General features: G+C 39.8%; 1 protein-coding gene and 1 long non-coding RNA gene across 8 annotated transcripts in view; one reads left to right on the top strand and one right to left on the bottom strand.

Moving 5' to 3' along the window:
• LOC113963347 overlaps positions 1–1,657 on the bottom strand; it is a 31,997-nt gene extending 30,340 nt beyond the window's left edge. Inside the window, exon 1 of the long non-coding RNA XR_003532766.1 lies at positions 1,408–1,657. This is a non-coding gene — a long non-coding RNA (uncharacterized LOC113963347). The remainder of the gene's footprint in view (positions 1–1,407) is intronic.
• Positions 1,658–2,351: 694 nt separating this feature from the next.
• Positions 2,352–24,797, top strand: part of PCDH17 (protocadherin 17) — a 92,957-nt gene continuing 70,511 nt past the window's right edge. For 6 of the 7 annotated variants that reach the window (XM_027674269.1, XM_027674271.1, XM_027674270.1 and 3 more), the window contains exons 1-3: positions 2,352–2,905; positions 3,023–3,176; positions 4,157–7,689. In XM_027674269.1, coding sequence (XP_027530070.1) covers positions 5,074–7,689 — 2,616 coding nt within the window. In that variant the 5' untranslated portion in view covers positions 2,352–2,905; positions 3,023–3,176; positions 4,157–5,073. The remainder of the gene's footprint in view (positions 2,906–3,022; positions 3,177–4,156; positions 7,690–24,797) is intronic. The other variant, XM_027674267.1, reaches the window with a different exon arrangement.

Below are 24,797 nucleotides of genomic sequence, written 5' to 3'. Positions count from 1 at the left end.
TGCTTCAGATTTTATTTTTCCTCTAAGTATTCCATGCATGTTGTTGGTGTCAAGGGGATGTTGTAAGCTGCAAGATGTTTGATAAAAAAGGCAGATTTTACAAGCAAAGTCTCCAGTTACTTGTATAAGGGGTTGTATAGTTTTTCTCTTAATTCAGAGTCCTGAGTACTTGTTTTACAAACTGCAGAGTGCCCTCAAATGTATTGAGTTCATTGTGGAGTCAGAGTATTTATTGTGTAATGCTGAGTCATATATTAAAAAAAAAAAGTATTCACTAGGGTGGAGAAAAAAAGTGATGGAGACACTAGCCTCCTCAAACAAAAAAAATCAAATTCATCCTGGGTTATGAGTTTGTTTTTTTTTTTAAACGAAGTAAACCATGAGAAATATTGTCAGAAATATATTACATTGAATATGCCACCTTAAGACAAAACATTTTTTTTTATTCCTGCTGGTGCTCTCCTGCTCTGAAAGGAAACTAGAGTTACCATACGTGTACACACTTAGGCAGAGTGTCTACCCCACAGTTTGTGTATACATATATGTATGTATATGTATATGCCATCGGATGCACACACCAAGTATATACCCCAGATGCAGCAGTATCTCTAGCACGCTAGAGGGAGCCATTACATAATTGCAATGACCCTTCCCCCCCTCCAATTAGCAGAACTGGCGTGGAAAAATCGCTGGACATCCTGAGACGTCTTGAAGGTTTGGCAGAAGGCTATAAAATAAGGAGAGGAAAGCAGAGAACTCGAGTTACAGTCAAATGAGGTCTCCTGATAGCTCAGGGGCTTATGCTGCTGTTTGTTAAACTTTAAATATTGTGCTGCTTTTATAGGGAACTTCTCCAAATATGTGACTTAGCCAAATACGCCAATTTTCATCAGCCAATCTGAAGCCCTCATGCAGAAAGCAAAGCCCATTTTGTAAACATATCCTTTATTTCATCTGTCTGTCGCTCTCACACAGAAAGTTGGCACGTCTGAGAGTAGTGGTTTTCCCCTGCCACTAATATATAGTTTATTTATACACTGCATTTTAACACAGTATTAGTTCTATAACGGTTAACAGCAGACTTGTTCTGTGTAGCAAACTATCCATTTCACAGCTACAAAGAGATCCTCAGGACGGGAAGATGGGTCTGGAAAGAACACTGATTTGAATTTATAAATTTGCCAGACTTTCTCCAAGTCAAATGATATTTATGGACATAATAACTCAGGGTTGAAGGTTATCCTACTGAGTAAGGCGAAGGAGAAGCTGCCTTAATTGAATCTTTTAAAAGACGCTCCTAAAATAATTCAGGAGCGTCTTATAAGTGCTACTGAGTATATTTTCCCTTTTTAATTTTTTTTTCTCTTTTTTCTTCCCCTTTCCCCCTAAATGATTCTTGCTACTTACACGCTGGTCACAAATGGCAGCTTCATGTCGGTACGCACGGGTCGAGACCGGTGCTCCGGCAATCCGAGCACGCACCTTTCCAGCCTCGGTCCTCTCCCCGCAACCACCGCCCCCGGCCGGGAGACTCCTGCCGCGCCGCTTCGGGCGGGGAGAGGAGTGGGGAACGCTGCTGCGGCCCCGGCCCCTCACCCGGGGCTATCCCGCGCCGCGGCCCCGCGGGCAGGCGGGGGATACTCCCGCACTCGGGACCTGCCCCTCGGGGAGGGGAGACCCTCTCGAGGCGGCTCCGCAGGGCCAGGGCGGAGGTGACGGCGGGGGGTTGTCCTCATCCACACACACCCCTCCCGACATGCCTCCTCGGATCGGCGGCTCGCCGGGGTGCTCGGGGACCGCGCAGCGGAGCCAAGTCCTCCCCCTCGCAGCGCTTTGGGCGAGTTCGGGGTTGTCGCGTCCCCCCTCCTTTCCCACCCGTAACAAGCAAGACTTGTTAATACGTCTCAAAAAATAAATAAATAAGCGGGCGGGGGGGAGATGTAGATATAAATAAATAACTAACGCGGAGCCGGGAGCGGCCGAGGGGGGCCGGTGGCGCTGCGGGGCGCGGCAGCGAGACCCCGCATCCCTCCCGCCCAGCCGGGCTGCTCGCGCGCTGCGCGTCCCCCTCCGAGCCGATCTAATCAATGACACCCAGCGCCCGCCGCAGCCACGCCCCCCGCCCGCCCGCCGCCCGCCCGCCGCCCGCCATTGGCCGGTGGAGGCCGGGGCCGGGCGCCGCCGCCGCCGCCGATTGGCTGGCACTGAATCCGTATCAATGTTTAAGCCGCGGCGTGAGGTGAATAGCGGCAGTCGGAGAGCGGCGCTGGGCGAGCGCGGCGCGGCGCGGCGGCCCCGCGAGTGCTGCAGTGAGGGAGGCGAGGCGGAGAGGGGCGGGGGGGGGGGGGGGGGGAGAGAGAGAGAGAGAGAGCGAGAGCGAGCGCGAGCGAGCGAGCGTGCGAGGCAAAGCAAAGCGCGGCTCCAACTGTTGAATTTTCTCTGAATTCTCCACTTACCTGCGGGCGGCTGGTGAAATGGATCTGGTTTATCTGGGATCGGCGTTCGCTCCGCGTGCTGCCTGGCTAAGACTGGCGACCGTCTGTTTGCAAGGGGCCACCCATCAATGAGGCAGAGAAGAATATTTGTTTTTTCTTCTTTTTCGTTTGAAAGCCTCCCTACCACACGTTGCAGAATTAACTGTGTACTTTGGGTCCGGACTCAAATAAAGGAGAAAAAACGGTGCAGAACTGAGACTCGGAACTAGATCTGTGAGCAATGTATTGGGAACCTATATTTTTATTGGGTTTTTTTTTCTTTTAATTTGAAAGATTTCTGATTTATTTCACACATAACACTGAGGAAAGGTGGTTAAAAACACTCAGCAAAGCAGGAATCAGACGCGCCTCTGTGCCAGTGAGTGGATAACAGCCTTGTTTTCCTGATCCTCAGTCTCCCGGAGAAAGAGGTATAGTAAAAGTGTAGCTGGATCCAACACCCCCCCCTTCTTTTTTTTTTTTTTCCTCCTTTCTTCCCTCCCCCCTCTCCAAAATATAAATCTGATTAATTTTTTTCCTGTCTATAGAGTGAGTCAGAGAAGCGTTAGGAAGAAGCTGCAACTAATGCCTGTGAAGGGAGAAACATGAGGCGATAGTCAATGTGATTTGTTCCGCTGGATCTGACTCATCCAAGCAGATTGAAACACCTGCATTTCTGGATTTGACATTCATTTATTTCAGGTTGTTAAAAGAACTTGAAATAAAATTTTGCTACCCTTCCCCACTATTTACCTATACACTGTATCGCTGGGAAAGGTGTTTGTCGGAGAGGGGGAGCGCATCTGGCGTTGCCGCCGCTCTTCTCCCCTGTACCAAGATGCCCAGAGAGACTGTTAAAGCTTTGAAAGGACTGCAAAAAATGCATCACACAGATCGCGGAACTGCATAGGTTTTAATGTAAGCTAATTAGTCGATTAAAAGATCTCCCACTTTATTCATCGCCAGGATTGTTTTTCCTCTTCTCCCTTCCCCTAAATGAAGAGGACTAGGCGGCAGTGTCATTGGAAGGAGACGCTGAATAGAAAGAAAAGAGAGGCACTTGACAGCGCAGCCCTGTGAATACATAGACTGTTTTCCTTTTAGCGAGAGACTAAGAAAGAGTGAGAGTGTGTGTGTGTGTGTGTGTGTGTGGTGGCGGCGGCTTTTCTTTCTCTCTCCCGCAGCCCCCCCTCCTCCCTCTTGCTCTCTTTTTTTTTTTTTTTTTTAATCTATGCGTCCAGCCACGGGTTGCCTGTTGCTTTCCTCTCGGCTGGAGAGAATAGCAAACTGGCATTAAACTGCATCGAGAAAGTGCAGCTCCTCAGACACGCATACGCACACACGCATAGATACACAGAGAGAAAGGATGTGGTAGTGGCGGCGGCTACTGGCCTGTCTTAAAGAAAACCAAATGTGCTGCTGATAGAGCACGGCCTGAGCTTTCTCTCAAAATACATATTTACTGTTAATGATGAAGGTCAACTGGTGGGTTTCTTAATTTTTTCGCCCCAAGAGGACGAGTGGGAGGCTGGTAGTAGAAGGAGAGAAAGGAAACTACAAATCCGGACACTAGTTTTTGCTGGTGGGGGGGGGGGTGGGTTTTTTGTTTGTTTTTTTTGTTTGTTTGTTTATTGTTGTTGGGGTTTTTTTCATGTGTTTTGTTTTCCCCTCTTGCCCTGCAGTCCTCGTTCTCACTCCCTTTGATTCGGGAAGGAAACAGTGAGGGTGTACGAGACAGAGAGGGGGGAAATACCGATGGCAGCGAGATGCAGCCCTCCGCCGCAAGCAATGCAAGATTAGATCTCTAAATGCAGCAAAACACTCCCTGAAAACCAACAACCCCGCGGTGCAATCAGACATTTCACTACCTCTCACTGCACACGAAGAGGGCTTCAACAACAAGCTGAGACTTTTTTTTTCCCTTCTGTCTCTCTCCTACCCCTCCACTCCATCAATCGCATCACAAGCGATGAGTAGCAAATAAGCTTTTTTATCTCTTGCTACAGACCTGTGACCACCCTCCTTTCCTATGTATATATAAATACACATATTTAAGAAAAATATTTTTGATTTAAAAAAAAAAACCAAACTACTGCCGCCGATTTTTTTTATTATTGTTATTATTTTTATTATCCTTTGTACGTCTGCTGGGATTCAAGGATCAGGAACACATCGCCTGCCTGGAGGAGAAGATCTTTTGCAAATTTTCTGATTTTTGAAACCCTCCCACTGCAGAAGTTGAACAGCCGAAGTGACTGCGAGGGGACTGCAAGCACGGCAAGCTCTTGCTGTAACGCTGGCGAAGCTGTTCCCTCCCTCCCCTCAGCCCCCCCCCATCACGATTGCTTCCTCCCTCTGAGCTACATGGTCTATTTGCTGCTTCCCATCCTGTGTCTCTGCAGACGTTTTAGAGCAACAGGTTCAGGAACTTGAAATATAGGGGTGGGGAGAGAGAAGGGAAAAAAAAAAGAAAAAGGAAGGAAAAAAAAAAAAAAGAGCCGTCGGAGGAGGAAGAACAACCCCAGTGCAGGAGGCAAAGAACACGGGGACAACCCTGGTCGTCGCTGCAGCCCCGGCCACCTCCACCCCTTGCTCGGGGATGTACCTTTCCATTTGTTGCTTTTTCTTCTTCTGGGCTCCTGCCCTGTCACTAAAGAACCTGAATTACTCGGTGCCAGAGGAACAGGGAGCGGGCACGGTCATCGGGAACATCGGACGCGATGCGCGGCTGGCGGCAGGCACGGGGGGAGGCGGAATGCTGCCTGCGGAGCGTGGCGCTCCCGGTGGCGGTCGCGGCCCCAAGTCCACCTTCCGGGTGCTGGAGAACTCAGCCCCGCACCTCCTGGACGTGGATGGGGAGAGTGGGCTGCTCTACACCAAGCAACGCATTGACCGTGAGGCGCTGTGCAGGCGCAGCGCCAAGTGCCAGTTGTCCCTCGAGGTGTTTGCCAATGACCAGGAGATCTGCATGATCAAAGTGGAGATTCAGGACCTGAATGACAATGCACCATCCTTCCCCTCTGACCAAGTGGATATGGACATCTCAGAAAATGCTGCACCAGGCACCCGCTTCCCCCTCACCAGCGCCCATGACCCAGACGCTGGGGACAATGGTCTGCGCACCTACCTGCTCACCCGTGATGACTATGGCCTCTTCTCCCTTGATGTGAAGTCCCGTGGTGATGGCACAAAGTTTCCAGAGCTGGTCATCCAGAAACCATTAGACCGTGAGGAGCAGAGTCATCACACCCTGGTACTGACAGCACTGGATGGTGGTGACCCACCGCGTTCAGGCACGGTGCAGATCAATGTGCGTCTCATTGACTCCAATGACAACAGCCCCATCTTTGAGGCGGCCTCCTACGTGGTAGAGCTGCCGGAGAATGCACCCCTAGGCACTGCTGTCATCGACCTCAATGCCACTGATGCTGACGAGGGTACCAATGGAGAGGTGCTCTACTCCTTCAGTGGCTACGCTCCTGAACGCGTCCGTGACCTGTTTAGCATCGACCCACAGAGCGGCCTCATCCGTGTCAAGGGCAACCTGGACTATGAGGAGAGCGGCCTCATTGAGATTGATGTCCAGGCTCGGGACCTGGGGCCCAATCCCATCCCCGCTCACTGTAAGGTCACTGTCCGCCTCATTGACCGCAATGACAATGCTCCCACCATTGGCTTTGTCTCTGTTCGCCAGGGAGCACTGAGTGAGGCTGCCCCACCAGGCACCGTCATTGCCCTGGTGCGGGTCACTGACCGTGACTCAGGAAAGAACGGGCAGCTCCAGTGTCGGGTGCTGGGCGGTGGCGGCGGGCCCGGTGCCGTTCCTTTCACCCTGGAGGAGAACTATGACAACTTCTACACTGTGGTCACTGATCGACCTCTAGACCGTGAGGCACAAGACGAGTACAATGTGACCATTGTGGCACGTGATGGGGGCAATCCCCCACTTAACTCCACCAAGTCATTTTCCGTCCGTATCCTTGATGAGAATGACAACCCACCCCGCTTCAGCAAGAACCTTTATGTCTTACAGGTGCCTGAGAACAACATCCCTGGAGAGTACTTGGGTTCAGTCTTGGCCCAGGACCCCGACCTGGGCCAAAATGGGACGGTGTCTTACTCCATTTTGCCCGGGCATGTGGGAGATGTCTCTATCTACACCTATGTCTCTGTCAACCCTACAAATGGTGCTATCTATGCCCTGAGGAGCTTCAACTATGAGCAGACAAAGCACTTTGAGTTCCGTGTGCTGGCCAAAGACTCTGGTTCACCCCACCGCGAAAGCAATGCCACAGTGCGTGTTACTGTGCTCGATGTCAACGATAACGCGCCCCTCATTGTCCTTCCTGCCCTCATCAATGACACTGCTGAGCTGCAGGTACCACGCAATGCTGGGGTGGGCTACCCTGTGGGGACCGTCCGTGCCCTGGACAGTGACTTTGGGGAGAGTGGGCGCCTCACATATGAGATCGTGGAAGGCAATGAGGAGCACTTCTTTGAGATGGACCCCACTAGTGGTGAGATACGCACCTTGCATCCCTACTGGGAGGAGCTCAGCCCTGTGGCTGAACTGGTGGTAAAAGTCAGTGACCATGGCAAGCCCAGCCTCTCTGCAGTGGCCAAGCTCATAGTCAGGGCCTTGGCAGGGCCCCTGCCCGAGGCCGGTGAGCCGCAGGTGAATGGTGAGCAACACCGGCGACCACACTGGGACTTGTCACTGCCCCTTATCGTGACACTGAGCACTGTCTCCATCATCTTGCTGGCTGCCATGATCACTATTGCTGTGAAGTGCAAGCGAGAGAACAAGGAGATCCGCACCTATAATTGTCGCATTGCCGAGTATAGCCACCCTCAGCTGGGAGGAGGGGGAGGCAGTGGCGGGGGAGGAGGAGGCAGTGGCAGTGGAGGGGGCAAGGGCAAGAAGAAGAAGATCAGCAAGAATGACATTATGCTGGTGCCCAGTGAGGGCGAGGACAGCCGGGGTCCCCTCAATGTTATGAACGTGGTGAGCAGCCCATCCCTGGCCACCTCACCCATGTACTTTGACTACCAGACCCGCCTGCCCCTCAGCTCTCCCAGGTCCGAGGTGATGTACCTGAAGCCCGCCTCCAACAACCTGACTGTACCCCAGGGACATGTGGGCTGCCACACCAGCTTCACAGGGCAAGGGACTAACGCCAGCGAGGCTCCCCCGAGCCGGATGTCCATAATTCAGGTAGGAGGCTTTTAGAATACCCTGGATCTCACTTTAGACACTGGTTTAACTTTCCCTTTTGTCTGCAGTGAAATCTGCTGTAATGCACCACTGAAGGGATCAACACAAGTCACTAAAGAGAGGTGAACTTAATGAAAGTGGAACCAGACCACATCTGGTGGGTCTGGCTCTACTGTCACACTGATGTTTCCCATGCAATTCAAAAGCAAATACCCACTGACACATACATAGTTATGGCAGTGCCAAAGAGGTGCACATGAGAGTGTGGACAGACTTTTAGTACGTTTGGGGCACGCTGGTGTATTTTCCCAGAAGATTGTCAGACAGAGGTGGCACTTCCACAGGTTTCACTTCTCTTTGGTTTGGGGTGGAGAATAGGGAGGGCATTTCTGAAGTGGTCATATTATCTGAGGTAAATAACAGGACATGGGAGAAACTTTACACACTGAGGACATCTATTGCAACAGTGTATCATAGCCCTCCAATCTTGTGTATAAATATAAGCTATATTTCCAAGATGTATGGTTTAATTTTTTTTAATTTCCTTCTTCAGAATATATATCCATAAATATATTTTTGATGATATCATAGGGGCCTCATTGCCTCCTCCTCTCCCCCAAAACAACCTTCAGTGCTGAAAATTCTGCATAGTCAAATAGAAAGAAGATGTGTGTGGTAATTCCCTCCTACCCCCAAATGTTAACAAAACTCACATCCTGTCATAAACCAGAAAAACAACTAGTCAGATTTCCAGTAGCCTGAGTCAATATTGATGATTGCTTTATAGCAAAAGACTCGCATGCTCTGTCTTTTACTAAAGTTCATTTAGAAATTATAGCTGGCTGCATTCTGCTGCCAGTTATATCCATACTGTCCTCTACTGACTTTTGCGAATGTGGGAAATGGCAGAATTTGGACCATTGGACATAGGGTGCTAATTAAAGAATGACTTAATTTTTAGCAGGTAGTTTAAAGTCCAAGTTCAGAAGATTTATTTCAGAGCAGTGAACTTGCAGACTGAAGATGAGGGCAGAATTTGGCTCCAGTTGATTTAATTTAAAGTATTACTTCATGATTAATGCAGCTTAATGTTCAAACACTACAGGTATGTTCCAAAGTGATTTTTAACGTTTGGATTGAAAGCAGGCTCTGGATAATGGCTATTAAATATATTTGAAATGTCATATCTCTTTTATCCCGTGGTTCTCCTAATATGCTGTTCTGAGTCATAGGGGAATGAGCTGAGTGTATCAGAAGTGACGCAGACTCATTTTGTGTAAGCAGCTAGTGGGAAAGAAGTTGCACTGTAGTCACTCAATGTACCTAAAGAAGATTCATAATACCTTGGAGTTATCATACCCTGTGATCTGTGGACACCAATGTTGTAGATGCCATCTGTATATAATACTTTGAACTGAATAGAAATGACCATCAGTAATTGGCAGGTTAAAGAACCAAAATTCAAGTAACTGATGGCCTGTAAATGGAACATTTATAAATGGGGGGAAAAAAAAGAAAAAAAAAGCCTGCCTGTACAAGGTCACTGCAAACTAATCCTCAACTCATTACCGAGTTGTGTCACAGAAACAATTCCATTTTACGCCCATCATGAATTTGTGTTGCTATCAATTAGGTGAGTGGGGCAATACTTAAAATCTGAAATGGATTTTAACAAAAAGTGACACTTTAGAAAAGAGTTTAGGTTAGGGCACAACCAGAGATAATTTGATTTATTATTCATGCTTTAAAAAACAAATAACTTTCAAAGACACTTGTTTAAGTAATGCCAACTTTTTTTTTACTGTAAAATGGAGTTGTCAGAATGCTAAAAAAAACTCCACATTTTTTCCCTACTGACAAGCGTAATAGTCAATAAAAGACAGAAAATTATAATTTTCTAGAACCATGTAATGTCTATATAAAGCAATTAATTAATGTATTGATGCTACTGAATAGTAAAGTTTCAATTGTAGTGTAAAATCCCTATGGAAAATATGATTCCTTTTTTTTGTGGTGTTCACTGTATAATATCAACCATGATTTTTTTTTTCCCCTGAGATCTATATAAAGCTAAAAGAGGAATTTCTTCCCTTAAAAAGTGTGTTGTGGTCTCTATAAGAGTTTTCATTATAAGAACTGTGGAAAATGTTAACTGTAACTCCTCATAGCACATACTGGTATATCTAATATTGGTTTTGCTTTCCCTCAATATCTACACAGAGTGTTTTAGATGTTTAGATGTTTCAGTTGGTAGATTAGAAAGCATTCAGTTTTACCTAGTGAACAATGTGTTCAAACATACTCGTTGATACTATAGTTTGTAGTAGTATTGGCAAAACATACACAGTATGAAACAGTGTTCTTGGTTTCTATTTAGAAATGGCTCAGATTTAAAGTAGCTGGATAGGAAAATTGATCATCTTCTCCATAGTTTTCCATTACTAAAATACATTTTTTTTCTCCATCGCCACATCTCTGGAGTAAATTTGATATAAAATTTGCATTTAGAATGTAGACACTATTTTATGCCTGGTCCTGTACTTCTGCTTCATATAAAATTTAAACTGCACACTTAAGGAGAAATAGTAAAGGATCAGCCAGCTCTCTCTCTGGATCTACTATATCCTTAATCACTCCAGGAAACCTGTGTCTGCATATGTAGATTGCACAGTTAGTAATCAAATAGATTCCAGTGTAGCCAATGGAAAAAAAAAAGAAACAGAATCCAAATAGCTGCTTTATAATCTCTTTTTGGTAGTCAATACAAATAAGCAGTTGTCTTCATTACTTCAGTAGGGGAAAGTAAACAATTGCATAGGAGTTCTCTAACAAATATTCCCTTTAGCTTTTACAGATATATTACTGAACCATAATAATCTCACATTTTGTAATTCATACAATGGAACTGCATTTCTTCATTCTCATTTTCTCGGCAACTGTTTAATGACAGAATTCTCTAACAGGAACCTGTTATTAAAACTTTATATATATATATGTACATATATATATATATGGATATATATATATACATGCTAAATATTATATTATTACTTAGTACATCCAGTGGTTTCTATAAATATTTAAAAGTAAATAAATAATTTCTTCCTCAATAAGATTCAAGTTTTCTCACTCTTATCAGGAGTGTATAATAATTTATTTTTTTTTGCTTCGCTTACTAGTAAGACCTAGTCAATGGGCTTTACAGTTCCCTTATTTCTCATTAATAGTATTTTACTCTACAGATAGCCCAATTTATATCAACAAATGCCTGTGGAGTAAAGTGTTACTTAGAGACTATAGGCTTCAGATTGACCCAAAATGACTAGCAGTTGAATAAAATGCTTCCTGATATGTATGAGCGGCATAATCTTGCCTCTCTTTAAGTGACTTCTGTTATACACTAGTCACACAGTTTAACAACTCGTGTGTTTGTTCACTACTTTGTAGCATCCACCCCGTGAATTAGTCACAATTTCTCCTTGCAGGCTTCCAATAGATAAAAGAGTGGATACGTAAAGGAAAACAAATAGTTTCTTTACACAAGTGGGTGTAAATAAGTTCCTCAAAGTGACATAACAGTAGTGTAGAAAGCTATCTACATATGCAAGTATGTAGTGTTGATCATTCTAAAGATTATTTATTGCTATATGAGTTGTGCAACTTGGAGAATTTTGTAACTATATCAGGAATAAGGTGGGTGTGAGTAAAGAAAGTGGCGGTCACAGCTTTTGCTAAACAACAGCTAAAAATGAATGACTGTGCTAAAAGAAGCTCTCAAGCTGGGAATCACCATAGCTGCTGTACCGGGCAGTCATGTAAAATTTTAAGATAAAGTACAGATCATTCTTAATACTTCAGGTGTCTGTTTATGATGTCACAACATATTAATGTCAAGTCCCAGTGCAGCTTCATCACCAGGTGTTTAGTAGTACCTAAGAAGATAGTGTCTTCAGGGGAAATAAAATACATGAGCCATATTAGTGCTACTTTATCTTAAAATACGCTATTTCATGCTTTACTTCGAGAAACTTTTGCTCAGAAATTTCAAAATTGTGAAGTCTGCAGCTGCTGCATATAAGAAGCAGCTTTCCTTGCAGAAGTTGTACTCATTCTCAGTGATTTAAATTCCTATCTGAAAACAGAGGTATTAACTTCTACCGCAAATGAGGAATATTATTCTCTTTCACTAGAACTAGTACAAAGTAACATTTTGCAACAAGGGGATACTGCAGCACTTCTAAATATTTGCAAGTTTGCAGGTTCATATTCTGTATGTTCTAAAGTTTCACAGTTTGCTGTATCAAAGGACACTAAATTATCATCAGATGAAACTTTGGAACTACCTAAGTTGCATTTTTTCTAATTTTTGCAGTGTTTTATAGGGCTAGATATCTTGCAAAATAGCTCCTTTAATGTTTGCATTATGTAAATATGGTCTACAGTTAGTATGGTTTGGTGTTACATTGTTCTATACCTTTACTTTTACCCATTCAATGAAGTCAATTCCAGAGCTGGCTGTGTAAGAATTTCAGGACAGGATCTTTTCTATATTTCCATGAAGCTTTATTTAATTTCTTGTCAAGAAGCACTGCATAATATATTGCACATCTGGGAACATGCCACTCACTGTGGCATCTGCCATGGATGCTGAAATAGACAGAGAAAGCAGAATTGAGCTCCTGTTTCATGTTACATCTGTTCTGTTCTGGTCTCCTTGATGGTATTATTTATAGCACTATTATTTCAAAAGGATCATTCTTGGTATATAGGCCCATATGAAATCTAAAGAACTTTCCAAGATGAAATGCTGTAATATATAACAATAAAAATAATAGAAAAAAAAATTTAAGAGTCTGAAGTTGAATATAGATATTATGAAAAAATATTTCCAGAACAGAAATTCTTGTTAACAAATAAATTAAGAACAATATCTCTGTAGAACTTGCTGTTTTATAACAAGTTATGCAAGATTCACTGTATTACAACTCTCAACTGCTTTTAAAGTTGTCTGAGCTTTCCACAACTTGGTGCTCAGTATCACTACCTAAACTTAAATGAGGAGATCCATAGAACTTTGTGACTACCAGTGCAATTTCAATGACTGATTGATCCTTCAGAGAGTTATGTTTTAACAACAGATTTTGTCAGGTTTCTATTATCCTTACCCACATTGATGAAAAGACCTATTCTTAACTCATATTTTAGTCAATAGAATAATTTTGACTTCATAAATTATTTCAGTGGTTCAAGAGTGAATTGTGACTAAGAGCACCATGGAGTGCAGCCAAGAATAGTATGTTTGGGCCCTTTATTTTGAGATATGAGCTTTTTATGTTTTTTTTCTTATAACATCTTTACAAAGAATTAAGGGAACTGGAATGTAGATGTTTTTATAACTACAATGTTAATTGTAACATAGAATCATATAATTGTTTAGGTTGGAAAAACCTTTAAGATGATAAAGTCCAGTGGTTAACCCAGCATAATCGTATGTGCCACTGAAAGAAGAAATCAAAGACTCCATTGAACATATTGCTGAACACATTTCCACATGTTTTCAAATGTTTTTGAAACTGTGCAATATAGCATTATTGTTAAAATTCAGCAAATATTGTTACATGGAAAATTATCATTAGGTATGTGTGAAATATTCACAAATATCACCTGGTATTAAAAAACAATAGATACAGCCTTGTTTCTCTGATGAGACAAAAATGTCATTAAAAAAAAATTCATCCAAGGTCACAACATTTGGTTGTAAACCAATTGGTATTTTGTTTAAAGAGCAAAAAAAAGTTAGGTTTTTTTTGTTCTTTTTTCCTCAGGTTTTTTTCTTTCTCTTCACTACCTTCCTCCCCAGGGAATAGTAACATATCAGCTAATATTTACATGTATGTTCTAAGTATCATGCTTGATTTCTCTTTCTTTTGTTGTTTCTACAAAAGTTAAAAATGCCTTATCAAATTGGTTTTAGGCTTTGCTATGCAAGGCATTTATTCTACATACCAAAAGTATATGTATATGGTTTGGGTTTGGTTTTATTTTGGTTTTTTTTGTTGTTTTCTGAAGAAAACATAGGTTGCATGGCAGAGATCTTGAGATACTACTTCAAGACAGAGGAGTGCCTGCACGTATAAAGAAAAGACATTTTGACACTAGTACTGATATTTTCCAATTGGTAAAAAAATTCTGTGATGAGAACGTAAACAATGATTTGTTGACTGGAGCAGAAACATAGCTCTGTTTTTATCTTTAAAAGTATAGAAGCAATCCTTTGATGTCAAAAGGTCAATGTAGAGCAGTTGGGACAAATTTTTGTAGCAGATAGCCTGAGAGCTTTATGCTTTCAATTGTATCTCTACTTCGTCTGTAAGAGAAGTGGTGAAATTAATGCTAAAGGGTTCAAAAGTACAAGAAACAAGTAAAACTCTCAGGGGACTACAGGTTCTTGCCTAGTAGGAAAAAAAAGAAAAATGAAAAGAAATAGAAAAAGGTACTAAGAAGAGAGTGGCAAAATGATTTGGGGAAAAAGTTTAGGTGTTTTATTTGTTATGTTTTTAAGGGGGCATCAAGGAGATTAACTAGTTGCTCCTTTTGTTGATATGAGATGAAATGTAGTAGTGTACAGCCTGGCATAAGTCTTAGCCATGGTATGTTCTAAGCCTTATTAGTATATTTTTGGTAGTCTATTTAGTGCAACCTTTGTTTTTCAGTCTGCTGTAGACATTTTTTTTAATCAGAAGAAGACTCTGGATTAATTACTGTAAATCCTATGAGAAAGAAAAAAAAGTGAATTATTAAGCATTTTAGATAAAATACTCAGTATTAAGTACTACATTCAAGAACAAGTGAATTCTTATAAATGCCCCTGTTAATTAGGATATTAGACAGTGCTTTAAATAACTTCCTTGAGCAGTCATATATTTTCTAGCTAAATCCCAAAGGCTGCTGATACAATTCCTGATTATTAAGGTCACACAAGAGCCATCTCCTACTGATTTGCTTTCACTAGGTAGTGGTATTACCTGTATAGAAAGGATAGCAGATCAGTTCATCTCATGTGCTTGAGATGAGAAGGTATTTCCCTTTTTTTATTGTGTGATGTGTCCTCAAAATTGAGGAGTCCCTCTGCATATAAGATAAAATTGCATAGTTTCAGCCAATTATTAGTGTTATTTATACAGAGGGAAAGCATAGAGATCAATTTGTATCTCACTTTGGTGCAGTGAGGGGGTATCTAGACAAGTGAAATCCTTGAAATTAACAGTATTTTATTTTAGCCATGGACCTTTCTACTGGCTTTGTGGTATATATATCAGATCAGAGTTTCTCACGTTCATAAAATACTTTAATCCATAATAGAAAAGTTTTTAATCTCATCCTGTTTCCTGCTGGGTGTCATTGTGCTGCAGTCTCCATGGCATGCCAAAGGAGGACTCAAAAGGGTAAGGGAAAAGTCTTGTTATGAGATACAAATGCATAATTTCAGCTGTGTGAGTAGGACCTCTGATAGATGCATTGTAAGTTCTTTCAGTAAAGACATGCAAAATTAGCTTCAGATATGTGTACGACATGCGTATATTTACCTGTACTAGTTCTAGTGACACTATGATTACTCCTATTTTGCAGTCCTTGCCCTGGAACACTTCCAAGAAGTTTTATTGTATTGAAATGGGTCCTACAGTTCATTGAGCATCCAGCATAACACTGTTGAATGTGATTGGTGCATTTGCACATATTTATTAAAAAAAATCAGGCAGTTAAATCGCATAATTATGGGAAAACAAATCATAACAATAAAAGACCATTTAAGTTAACAAGCTTTGTGATCAAAGAGTAAATATAGGTTAGATAAATGAAACTGTAGATGTAACTAATCTACATAAACAAACTTTGTTCTGATTAGAGGAAAGTAATATATTAAAACAATCCAAAGGTATTAAAAAAGCATTTTACTTTAGTACTTTTATCATTTTTAGTTTTATTTCATCATATTTTTAATATTTTCATTCAGTAAAAATAGCTAAGTTTAGTGATAAACTACTTTTATGTGTTTTTAGTTTTTGATTAACAATGTTTACAGTGCAAAGAAAGTCTAAACTAATACAAGTAAACAAAAGTAACATCATAAGTTTCCATTCTAGTTTGAATGCATTGTGTGTCAAAAACCTAAAACATTTTTTAATGTCTTAATTTTGATTTTTTTTTTTATGTGGCAATGTTTTTTGATTGATTTTTAATTAAAGAAAAACATTAAAGGGAACATTTAAAGGACAATTTCTTGTTTACTGTCTTTATCAGCAGAGAGCAGCCTTTGTAGTGTTTGAAAGCTGGTGCATTAAAAATCAATTGCAAGTCTTCAAAGCTGCAAACTCTTGCTTGCTTTGTAGATATATACTGTTTTTAAAATCATTGGAAGCACACTTGACAGTTGAATTAAAACAAAAGGTAAATAATGGTTTCATGAAAATTTGAAGGATTTTAATGTATTTTTAATAAGAGGATTTTTTCTGTAGAGGCAGACATGTGAATCACAATTTGTAGCTTCTAAGTGCATAAATTTTTCCTAAAGACAACTATATGTATTCCTTTATTAAGAGAATTTTGTTTTAAAGTTGTTGGTGTTATTCTGTTGTTTTTAATGAATGCCATGATTCAAACACAGAACGTCAGTTTCTTTACTGACATTTACTATATTTCTGTCTTGCTCTTTACTGATTGCTAAGCAACCACTTATGATTGTTTAGCTACAACTCAGTTAAAAAAAAAGGTGAGCTGAAATGGGCTAAACAAATGCTCATTAATTCTTAATGAAAATATTTTAATTCTATAAAATTTTAATGGTGACAAAGAAAAGAACATTGTTTTAACACTGTACTTCATATTCAACACTTAAGCTACTACCAACAGAGTCAAAGATACTCTTTTTGCACAGATGTAGAAAAAAAGAGGATCATATCCTTAATCAGTGCATAAGTAATTTCAAGGCCCATGGAAATATACATATATATGTAAAATTAAATTAATATGATTTCTTTCAGGGCATGATCCTTAACCACTTAATCAATGAGCATTTAAATTTAAGTCAGTGTAGAACCACCGAAATAAATAGCTTGCTTACAGGAGGGGGGGGTTGCTGATGTGCATAAGCATGTGCAAAATTCTGCAGAATCTGTTAGTGTGTGTTACCTGAACTGCTCCCTGTTGCTTCTCTCCTTTGCCTTAAGAACACTGCAAAGCTGCAAGAGCTGTTCGTTTCACTTAACCTCCAACTATATTTTCTCGTATTCTATGAGATAGTCCTGATGTCTTGCTTTTTCGCATAGACTTGCGTAATTTGATATGCAGATTTGAAGATCATAAAAACAATCCTGCTTTGATGATCATGTGCAAGATTATCCAACCACAGCTGTAAAGTAGCAAGTGTGTTCTTTTCTGATCTCTTCGTCATTTCAGTGGATCAAATCCGAGTAAGAATATAGTGGAATTTAGAGTTTAGATTTCTAGGCTATAGGCCAGATGATATAATTGTCTGTATGAATGCATAAGTGGAGATACACAGAAAAGAGAGCAAAATGGAATCAAAATAACTACCTAGGTGGATAAAAAGCATTATTAATGCGCAATGTGTATCTAATTTTTTTGTATATATTGTCTAGAACGCATCAAGTTTAGAGAAAATGATGTCATTTTTTTTTTTCTGAGGCAAGAGCATAGGTAAGGATGAATCTTATTTTCTGCTTTGTGATGGAATCCTGCTATGAGACTTCAGGATTGAGAGTGATGATTAAAAGGAGGTATAAGTCACGCAACCTGTAAAAATAAACAGGACTTAACTGATTCAATGGACTGCATTAGGTATTGAAAAGGACATGATAATTTGCATCTTGTAGCTTCAAGGCAAGAAATGTATCAGTCAGCTTTGTAGCCACTGGGTGAAAAAGAGGTTATTATTTCTTACAATATATAGTCTTCATTTTGTCTACATCTGCAAAAGTGTTTTGTCTGTTTAAACCATGTGTAGTTTCTTTTCAGGTCTAACAGGCAATAGTATTGCAAGGGGCAGAAGTAACTGGATTATTTAGTTTATTATATATCCATTGGCCACCATATATATGATCTTTCCCAAAAGTATTCCTCTCATCACTGCAACAATGTGGTGGTAACAAAATAATAATTCTTCAAGCCTGAAATAACCCATTTTAAGTACTTTCCTGGGCTCATTTGCTTGAAACAGGCTTCCAGAAGTTTGAAGAAAAATTTAATTGCAGTTCATTTAAAGTCTGTGTAGACCACACATAATCTTTACTTCATCCCCTGATACTGGCAAAGGAACTTTACGAATGAGTATCTGGATTTCCAGATTTCAACCTACTTGTTAGCGTGCTTTATACACAAATGAAAGTAAAGCAAGAGGAAACTGTTTTTATTAAGCAAATGTAAGCTTCTGGAATTTTGGTAAGCATTGGAAAAGATATTTAGACAAAGATAAATTACTTGAAGTCATAGTGGTCTTACTGATACCAATGAATGAAGAAATAGGTATACATGTTGAATAGCCATGGGAGAAGACTTAATTTAAGCAAAAGGTTTTGTTCCGATTTAAGTTCTGGTTTTTCTATAGTGTTTTATAATAAAGACAATTACATAGTAATTTGGGTTAGAATGCATGCCCAGTTCCCCATCTCAGAACCCAATTTGTTACTACCTGTGGCTATTTCTATTAAAAAAGAAACATAATTACTATGAGTCTCAGCAGTCTAAGAGTAAATTTTTGCAATTACAATACTTCCCTTGGGCAGATGTGTGAAAATGGCAGATTAATTCCTGCCAGTCTATTCCTTGCACATTTGTAAGGTTACTGGTAGCTTGGATTATCATTATATTGCTGCTGCTTATTATCCTGTGGTTAAAGTTAAAGCAGCAATGCTGCTATATACCTCTAGGAATAGAATGCTATGCCACTGCCTTGTAAAGTCTCTGTGCTGAAGTGTGATACACAGCATCCTATGAGTAAGGCACTAGTTCTGTTTTCATGGAAAGTGGATGAATTTTCTGTTGATCTTAGAAGGGTATATTTTAGAAAGGTATTCTGTATTTTATTACTTTGTGCCTCAGAAGATTTAACCAAAACCACCAAACAAACCCAAGTTTAATAATTCTTAGGAATTTATCAGGACATTAAAAAAGTTGCATGTGAACCCAAGACTATGGTAGGCCCTTAGTATTTTATAGCTTTTGTTTTATCACCAATATCACAATGGCATGAAACAGATGGCCCTGAAATGATACAAATGAACAACTTCCCATGGAAATAATTTTATTCTTCTTCTAATGGATTTTTCTACCTGAAAAAAAGTTTTGAGGGCATATGTGTAAAAGAATTACATGTAAAGGCTGTGCTCCTGGGGATAACTCTCTGAAGCTAAGCACCTAACTCCATGTTGAATTCCAGTGAAGTTGGAAGTTGGTGTGGCTTCATGTGGGCTCTTGATCCACCTGCAGGGAGCAGCATTAGTCTGTGTTACATATGATCTGGTTTGATTATTCAGGATAAGCAGTGTGAACAATCTTAATAAGTTATTTCTTTTCCCTTTTTCATGAGTTTTACTGGAGAAGAGGAGACTGAGGGTAGACCTCATTGCAGTCTGCAGCTTCCTCGTGAGAGGAAAAGAAGGGGCAGACACTGATCTCTTCTCTGCAGTGACCAGTGACAGGAACCCCAGGAAATGGCCTGAAGTTGTGTCAGGGGAGATTTAGTTTGGATATTAGAAAAAGGTTCTTCATCCAGAGGGTGGTTGGGCACTGGAACAGGCTCCCCAGGGAAGTGGTCACAGCACCAAGCCTGACAGAGTTCAAGAAGCATTTGGATGATATTTTTGGGCACATGGTGCGAGTCTTGGGAATGGTCCTCTGGAGGGCCAGGAGTTGGAGTTGATGATCCTTGTGAGTCCCTTCCAACTCAGCATATTCTGTGCTTCTGTGCTTCTGTGATTCTGAGTTTTGGTTTGGAATTTCTTGCACTGTACCTTTCATGTTTTCATTACTTTTCCCATTCTGAAAGAGGCTTTCACATACACACACTTCTGAATGCCAACTTGGAGACTTTTGTGATGTGGATGTTAGAGAAGGTTGGATAAACTATTTTCTTTGAAAGATCATAAATAAAATTTGAAAAAAAAAAAAAGCCAACAAAACTTCCTTCAGTTGTTGTTCAATGCATTCCACTTTGAAAAAAAGTGCTCACATGCTGGGTGAGCATCCTGCTAATTAGATAGAGAGGAAATCCATATTTTAATCTCTGTATTCTAAATAACCCCTCAGTCAAATATTATCATTCATATTCTACAACTCTATTCCTCGTGAAACGTGCAGTAGTGTCCTAGATATTGACAAACCAACACTGGTTTGGAACAGAAAGATGACTTTACCTAGTCTTGAAATCTTTGCAGAGACCATATCTGATGTGGATCTTCTTCATTTTACAGCAAAATCTGATTTCAGAATCTTGATATGGCAAGCTGTAATGAGAAGGGAAATCCAGAACATTTTTTACCACTCTTTTAAGAATTTACAGGTCCAAGTAAGCCTTTAAATACCTATTAAATTAGAGGTTACCTGTAGAAATCCCTAGACAAGTGGGTGTTGTGTCCTAGTTGAGGTGATCCTATCAAGAGGGGTTACTATTTTTTGTTTTGCTTGTTCTGCATGAACTTAAGAGTCCTATGGTAACACACTGCGGTAGATTAACATTGAAGTGACAGAGTTGTGGATGGATATACAAAGCCCTGTAGCAGAAAGGCCTTATTTTTTTCTATCCAAGTCTACTTGACCACTGCTACTATGCTCAAGCTGTAATGGTGTATTCAATCAAACTTTCCATTTTATGAGGCACCTCATTGTAGACACATGACTGTTATGGCTTTAAAATATATTTAGGGACAGAACCACATGCTAAATTTGTGCAAGCCTAAATTATTTATCTTATGTCACAAATAATAAATCAACTCATCACCGTTTTACAGTTGAAAATCTCCTTGCATGGCCACGTGAGTCTGTAAAGTTTGATGATCTACTATTCTGTCACAAATTCAGCCATTATTTTTGCAGCATATTTAGTGGTGCATTTTTTATTCTAGTGCTTAGAGGAAATAATTCTGTGAAGGTATTTGTGTGAAAGTAGGGCTTTGTAGCCCATCGCAAAATGTTTATAGAATACCTTGTGTATTTTTAACAAAAAGTTGAAATAAAGAATTGCATGACCTAAATAAGAAATTAGACAGAAAATTATAATTTAAGTTTTAGCATCTCTGATTTTCTTCCTAATTCCCAGGGAATTTAAAGGAATAATTGCTTTTTTGGAGAAGGATTTTAGAAAGAGAAAGGAGATAAGGTGGCAGTTTTAAAGGAAAGGAGATGATCTAGATTTACCCCTCTTCTGATCGTCACCTAGGAAGAAAGCTTCGGTGTTCCTCCTTGTGTGTGTTTTCTGTGCAGGCAGTGTGGTTTCAAAACCAAGTCCTGCTCTAGCATTCTTGCTAATTTCTTTCACTCTGTGGGGAAGAAACACAGACCTAGAATTTTGTGCCTCATAAAGTGTTTGCTACTCAGCTAATCACTTTTGCCTCTCACTGCCATTATAATGGCAGTTTAAATGCAACTTTCTTCAGCATAAACACATGTATCTGGGGGAATGTAGCATGCTATGTAAAGACTCGCTTAGCCTGAAATTGAAGTAAGCACGCTGATCCAAGAGCTATTGAAACCAAATTGAAAACATCCATTGATTTCACTGGACCTTAGGTCATGGCTCGTGGGAGTTTTATTGTTGCCTTTAGTGACAGTATGGGTTGGACAGAAAAGGGTAAACATAGTGGATAGATGTTAACACAAAGTTAACGGATTTAAAATATCCAGTGTCTCTGTTTTCTCCTTAGTAAATATGATAAGTACAAAACAGTCTGACAGTGTTAAAAGGCCATAATTTGTTCTCCTTCTCCACCATCTAGTACTGCAATGTTTATATGCTTTTATCTGTTCAGAAAACATTTGTGTTATGTTGCTCTTAGAAACAGGAAAATAGCTGTGGTAAGAATAGGACAAATTTTACAACACTTACTGGCTTCACTGGGAATTCCTGCTGAGTAAGAGCTTTCAGATGTGTCTCAAAATTAAAAATAAAATGCCAGGAGATCGAATTGCACTGTAGAATCTATGTGAAAGAAAAAAAAAGAGAAGGAAAGTCAGAAAAGATAAGGTTGTTTTCACGCAGAAAGGGGGTCTAAACACAAGAAGAGAAAAACATTTTTGAAATTATAACAAATACTTTGGTCATCTCTTTAAACTTCAAGGCAGTGTTTTTTAAAGTTTCCCTTAAATTTTGATATCTTAATTTCAAGACTTCATATTTAACATGAAATATAAAAAGAAAAACCTTAAACAACCACACATGCTCTGAAAGACACACTCCAACATGTATCGTCAATTTTGAGTTTATGGTGTGATTATTCTTAGAATAAGCTGGATATTGTGACAAGTGCAGATTTCATTCTAGTTAGCTGATTGTAGTTGAATCTGTTATGCAGTAAACATAGTGTCTGTTAGGAATACTAAGGTAGACTCAACATGGTGGGAGTCATAGATAATAGGTGCATTAAAGCGTTTCAAATTCAATCATTAGGTTTCATTGCACCCATCTGCTACCAGAAAATATAATGGGCAGCTTGATTCATTGACCTTTAACTGTCATTTTGAACCATGTTTTTTAAATCCATATTTTCAAGTTAGACCTAGACAGTTAATTTGATAAGAGAATATCCAGTATATTTTAATGAAATTACTTTTTTTTTTTTAAATATAATCAGGTTTGACGGTCTATTGTATATTCTGCTAATCCAGTCAAAGTAGTTACTTAATATTGAATGTGGTTAAAAGCAACTAATGTTCAACTTCATTAAGGCTTCTATTAAGTAGAAGGTTTGCTGAACTTCTACTATTTTTTTAATGCATGAACTACTACCTCTTATTAATTATTTCCAGGTGTTTCTGTTACACTAGAATTATACTTACATATTTCAATTCCACCAAGATTATTCAGCACAGTGCAAGGGCTAAATACACATTGAAACTGTGGAGTGCTTTATATTTAGTTCCTTAAATGTGTTTTATCTCTTTCCTTTTATTTTCTGGAGGAGGTATTATCTTGTGCAGGTAGAGTGAAGTGCCTACATCTCTTAGAAGTTCTGTATGTGTGGCACACAAGTAGACTGTCTTATGAAATGGCAGTGTTACATAGAGAAAGCAGGAAACAATGTGATAAATGAGGATGATTTAATGCTTTCTCAGCAATAGCAAACAATTATACTACTCTGTCATCTGAAGTTTTTGTAATGGAAAAAAGTGATTACATGTATTTCTTTACACAACAGGGTACAATTCCTGAAATATTTTTGTAATATAGAGTCAGATGTATGTAACCTAACCTTATAATCCCATTTTACAGTTTTCCCAAATACTGGGGAGCTCGATAAATGGGAAGCCGATTATATTGGCACTGTAACTCTATTAATAGGATTCGGATTTGCCTTATTGACAAGCCAGTACTGTTAATATGATCCAGTATATTAAATTGACAGGAAAACTGAAGCGATAGAATGCATCTACAGCCTAATTGACAGGGAAGCTCTTTCAAAAGATTCTTAATGTGGTTTTTATTGACAGAGTAGCTTCAGTAAGTACATATTGTTGGTGAGCAGTGTAAATATATTGGATGCCATTGTACTAGCAGATTCAGGTGAAGTAGTTATTGTTCTGTTTTCCCACACTGCCATCTTTACTTTGGTATAAGCTGAAAGAAGCTCTCTTATAAGACCTTTACAAATGCCTCATAAGGCACCAGTCTAACTGCACTGCTCACAGGCATTTGACAAGTTGCGAATTCTTTTAAATGTGTTCATAATTTTTAAATGAATAGCAGCAGTGCAGAACAATGCAATAATGTGTCATGAATTTCATTATGTTTATTTATTGATGCTGTGATAGAGCTATTGTACTTTTAGCTTGAACTCTTTATGCAGTGTGATGTTTGGCACCTCTTCATATGTTCTCATCTTGCATCTTCTCCAAAAAGTAGTTCAACTTAAAAGCTCATATTACAATTCTTTTTTCCTACTCCCATTTGACAACTTTCCACATTCTCTTCCGAGACCATGCTAATTTCATTACATTTCATGTTTCTCCAGCATAAAATAAAATGAAGCTTGGAAACCTGAAACCATTGTGAAAAAAAGAGCAAACTGAGTTTTGTCCAGAAAACATTCTTGATTCCCTTTTTAGTAGGAGGAATTTTTGGGTTCAGCTTCCACACTTTTTCCTAATCCCGTCTTTCTTAGAGAGAGAAGTCCGACAAACATATACCCTCTGCCTGCTCTGGTAGAGAAGCTGAAAGCATCTGTTGAGCTGACTTTCCTGAGAACAAAGAGGCAAACTTGTTCCTGAAATACTTCAATCTTCTATTTCATGTCAAAAAATCTGATCAGGGTCTGGTCTCACCTCATCTTTTGAGTGTTTTTCAAGTTTGTTTTTTTTTACCAGGATCACTTAAAGATATGTCTCTCTGTAGTGACCTTTTCAGCTTCTTCGGTCTTCAGACTCAGTGCAATCATCAATCAGATGAGAAGAATTTTGACTGGGCCTTGAGATTTCTAATCCTTGCACTGTGTTAAATGCCTGCAGTCCAGGCTTCTATCTTCTTTTGTGTTTAGTACATTGTGGAATAAACTCTTGTAAAAATTTAACAAATAAGTGTTTTCATTAAACCAGTAGTACAAAAAACTGAAATATCTGCAATACCCTAGTGTGACAGCTTAAACAATAAATCAACAATAATTTCTTCTGGTAAAAAATATGTTTCTTACTAAGAGAAAACAGTGCATGGGTAAGGCATTTATACTGGGAGAATCTGCATTCCTTTGCTTACAGGAAAGGATAGTAGTGTCTGTCCCCAGAGCTTCACTTTTCAGAAGTCACTCTGCAATTGACCAAAGATCTCAGGACCTCTTTCTCCTACAGTTTTGTTTTTCCCATTCAAGAAAGAGAGAAAACACAAA

The sequence above is a fragment of the Neopelma chrysocephalum genome, unplaced genomic scaffold (genome assembly GCF_003984885.1).
Source record: "Neopelma chrysocephalum unplaced genomic scaffold, ASM398488v2 Primary Assembly neopelma1_25, whole genome shotgun sequence".
NCBI lineage: Eukaryota > Metazoa > Chordata > Aves > Passeriformes > Pipridae > Neopelma > Neopelma chrysocephalum.
The sequence above is the reverse complement of the archived record's forward strand: the minus strand, read 5'-3'. Positions and strand labels throughout refer to the sequence as shown.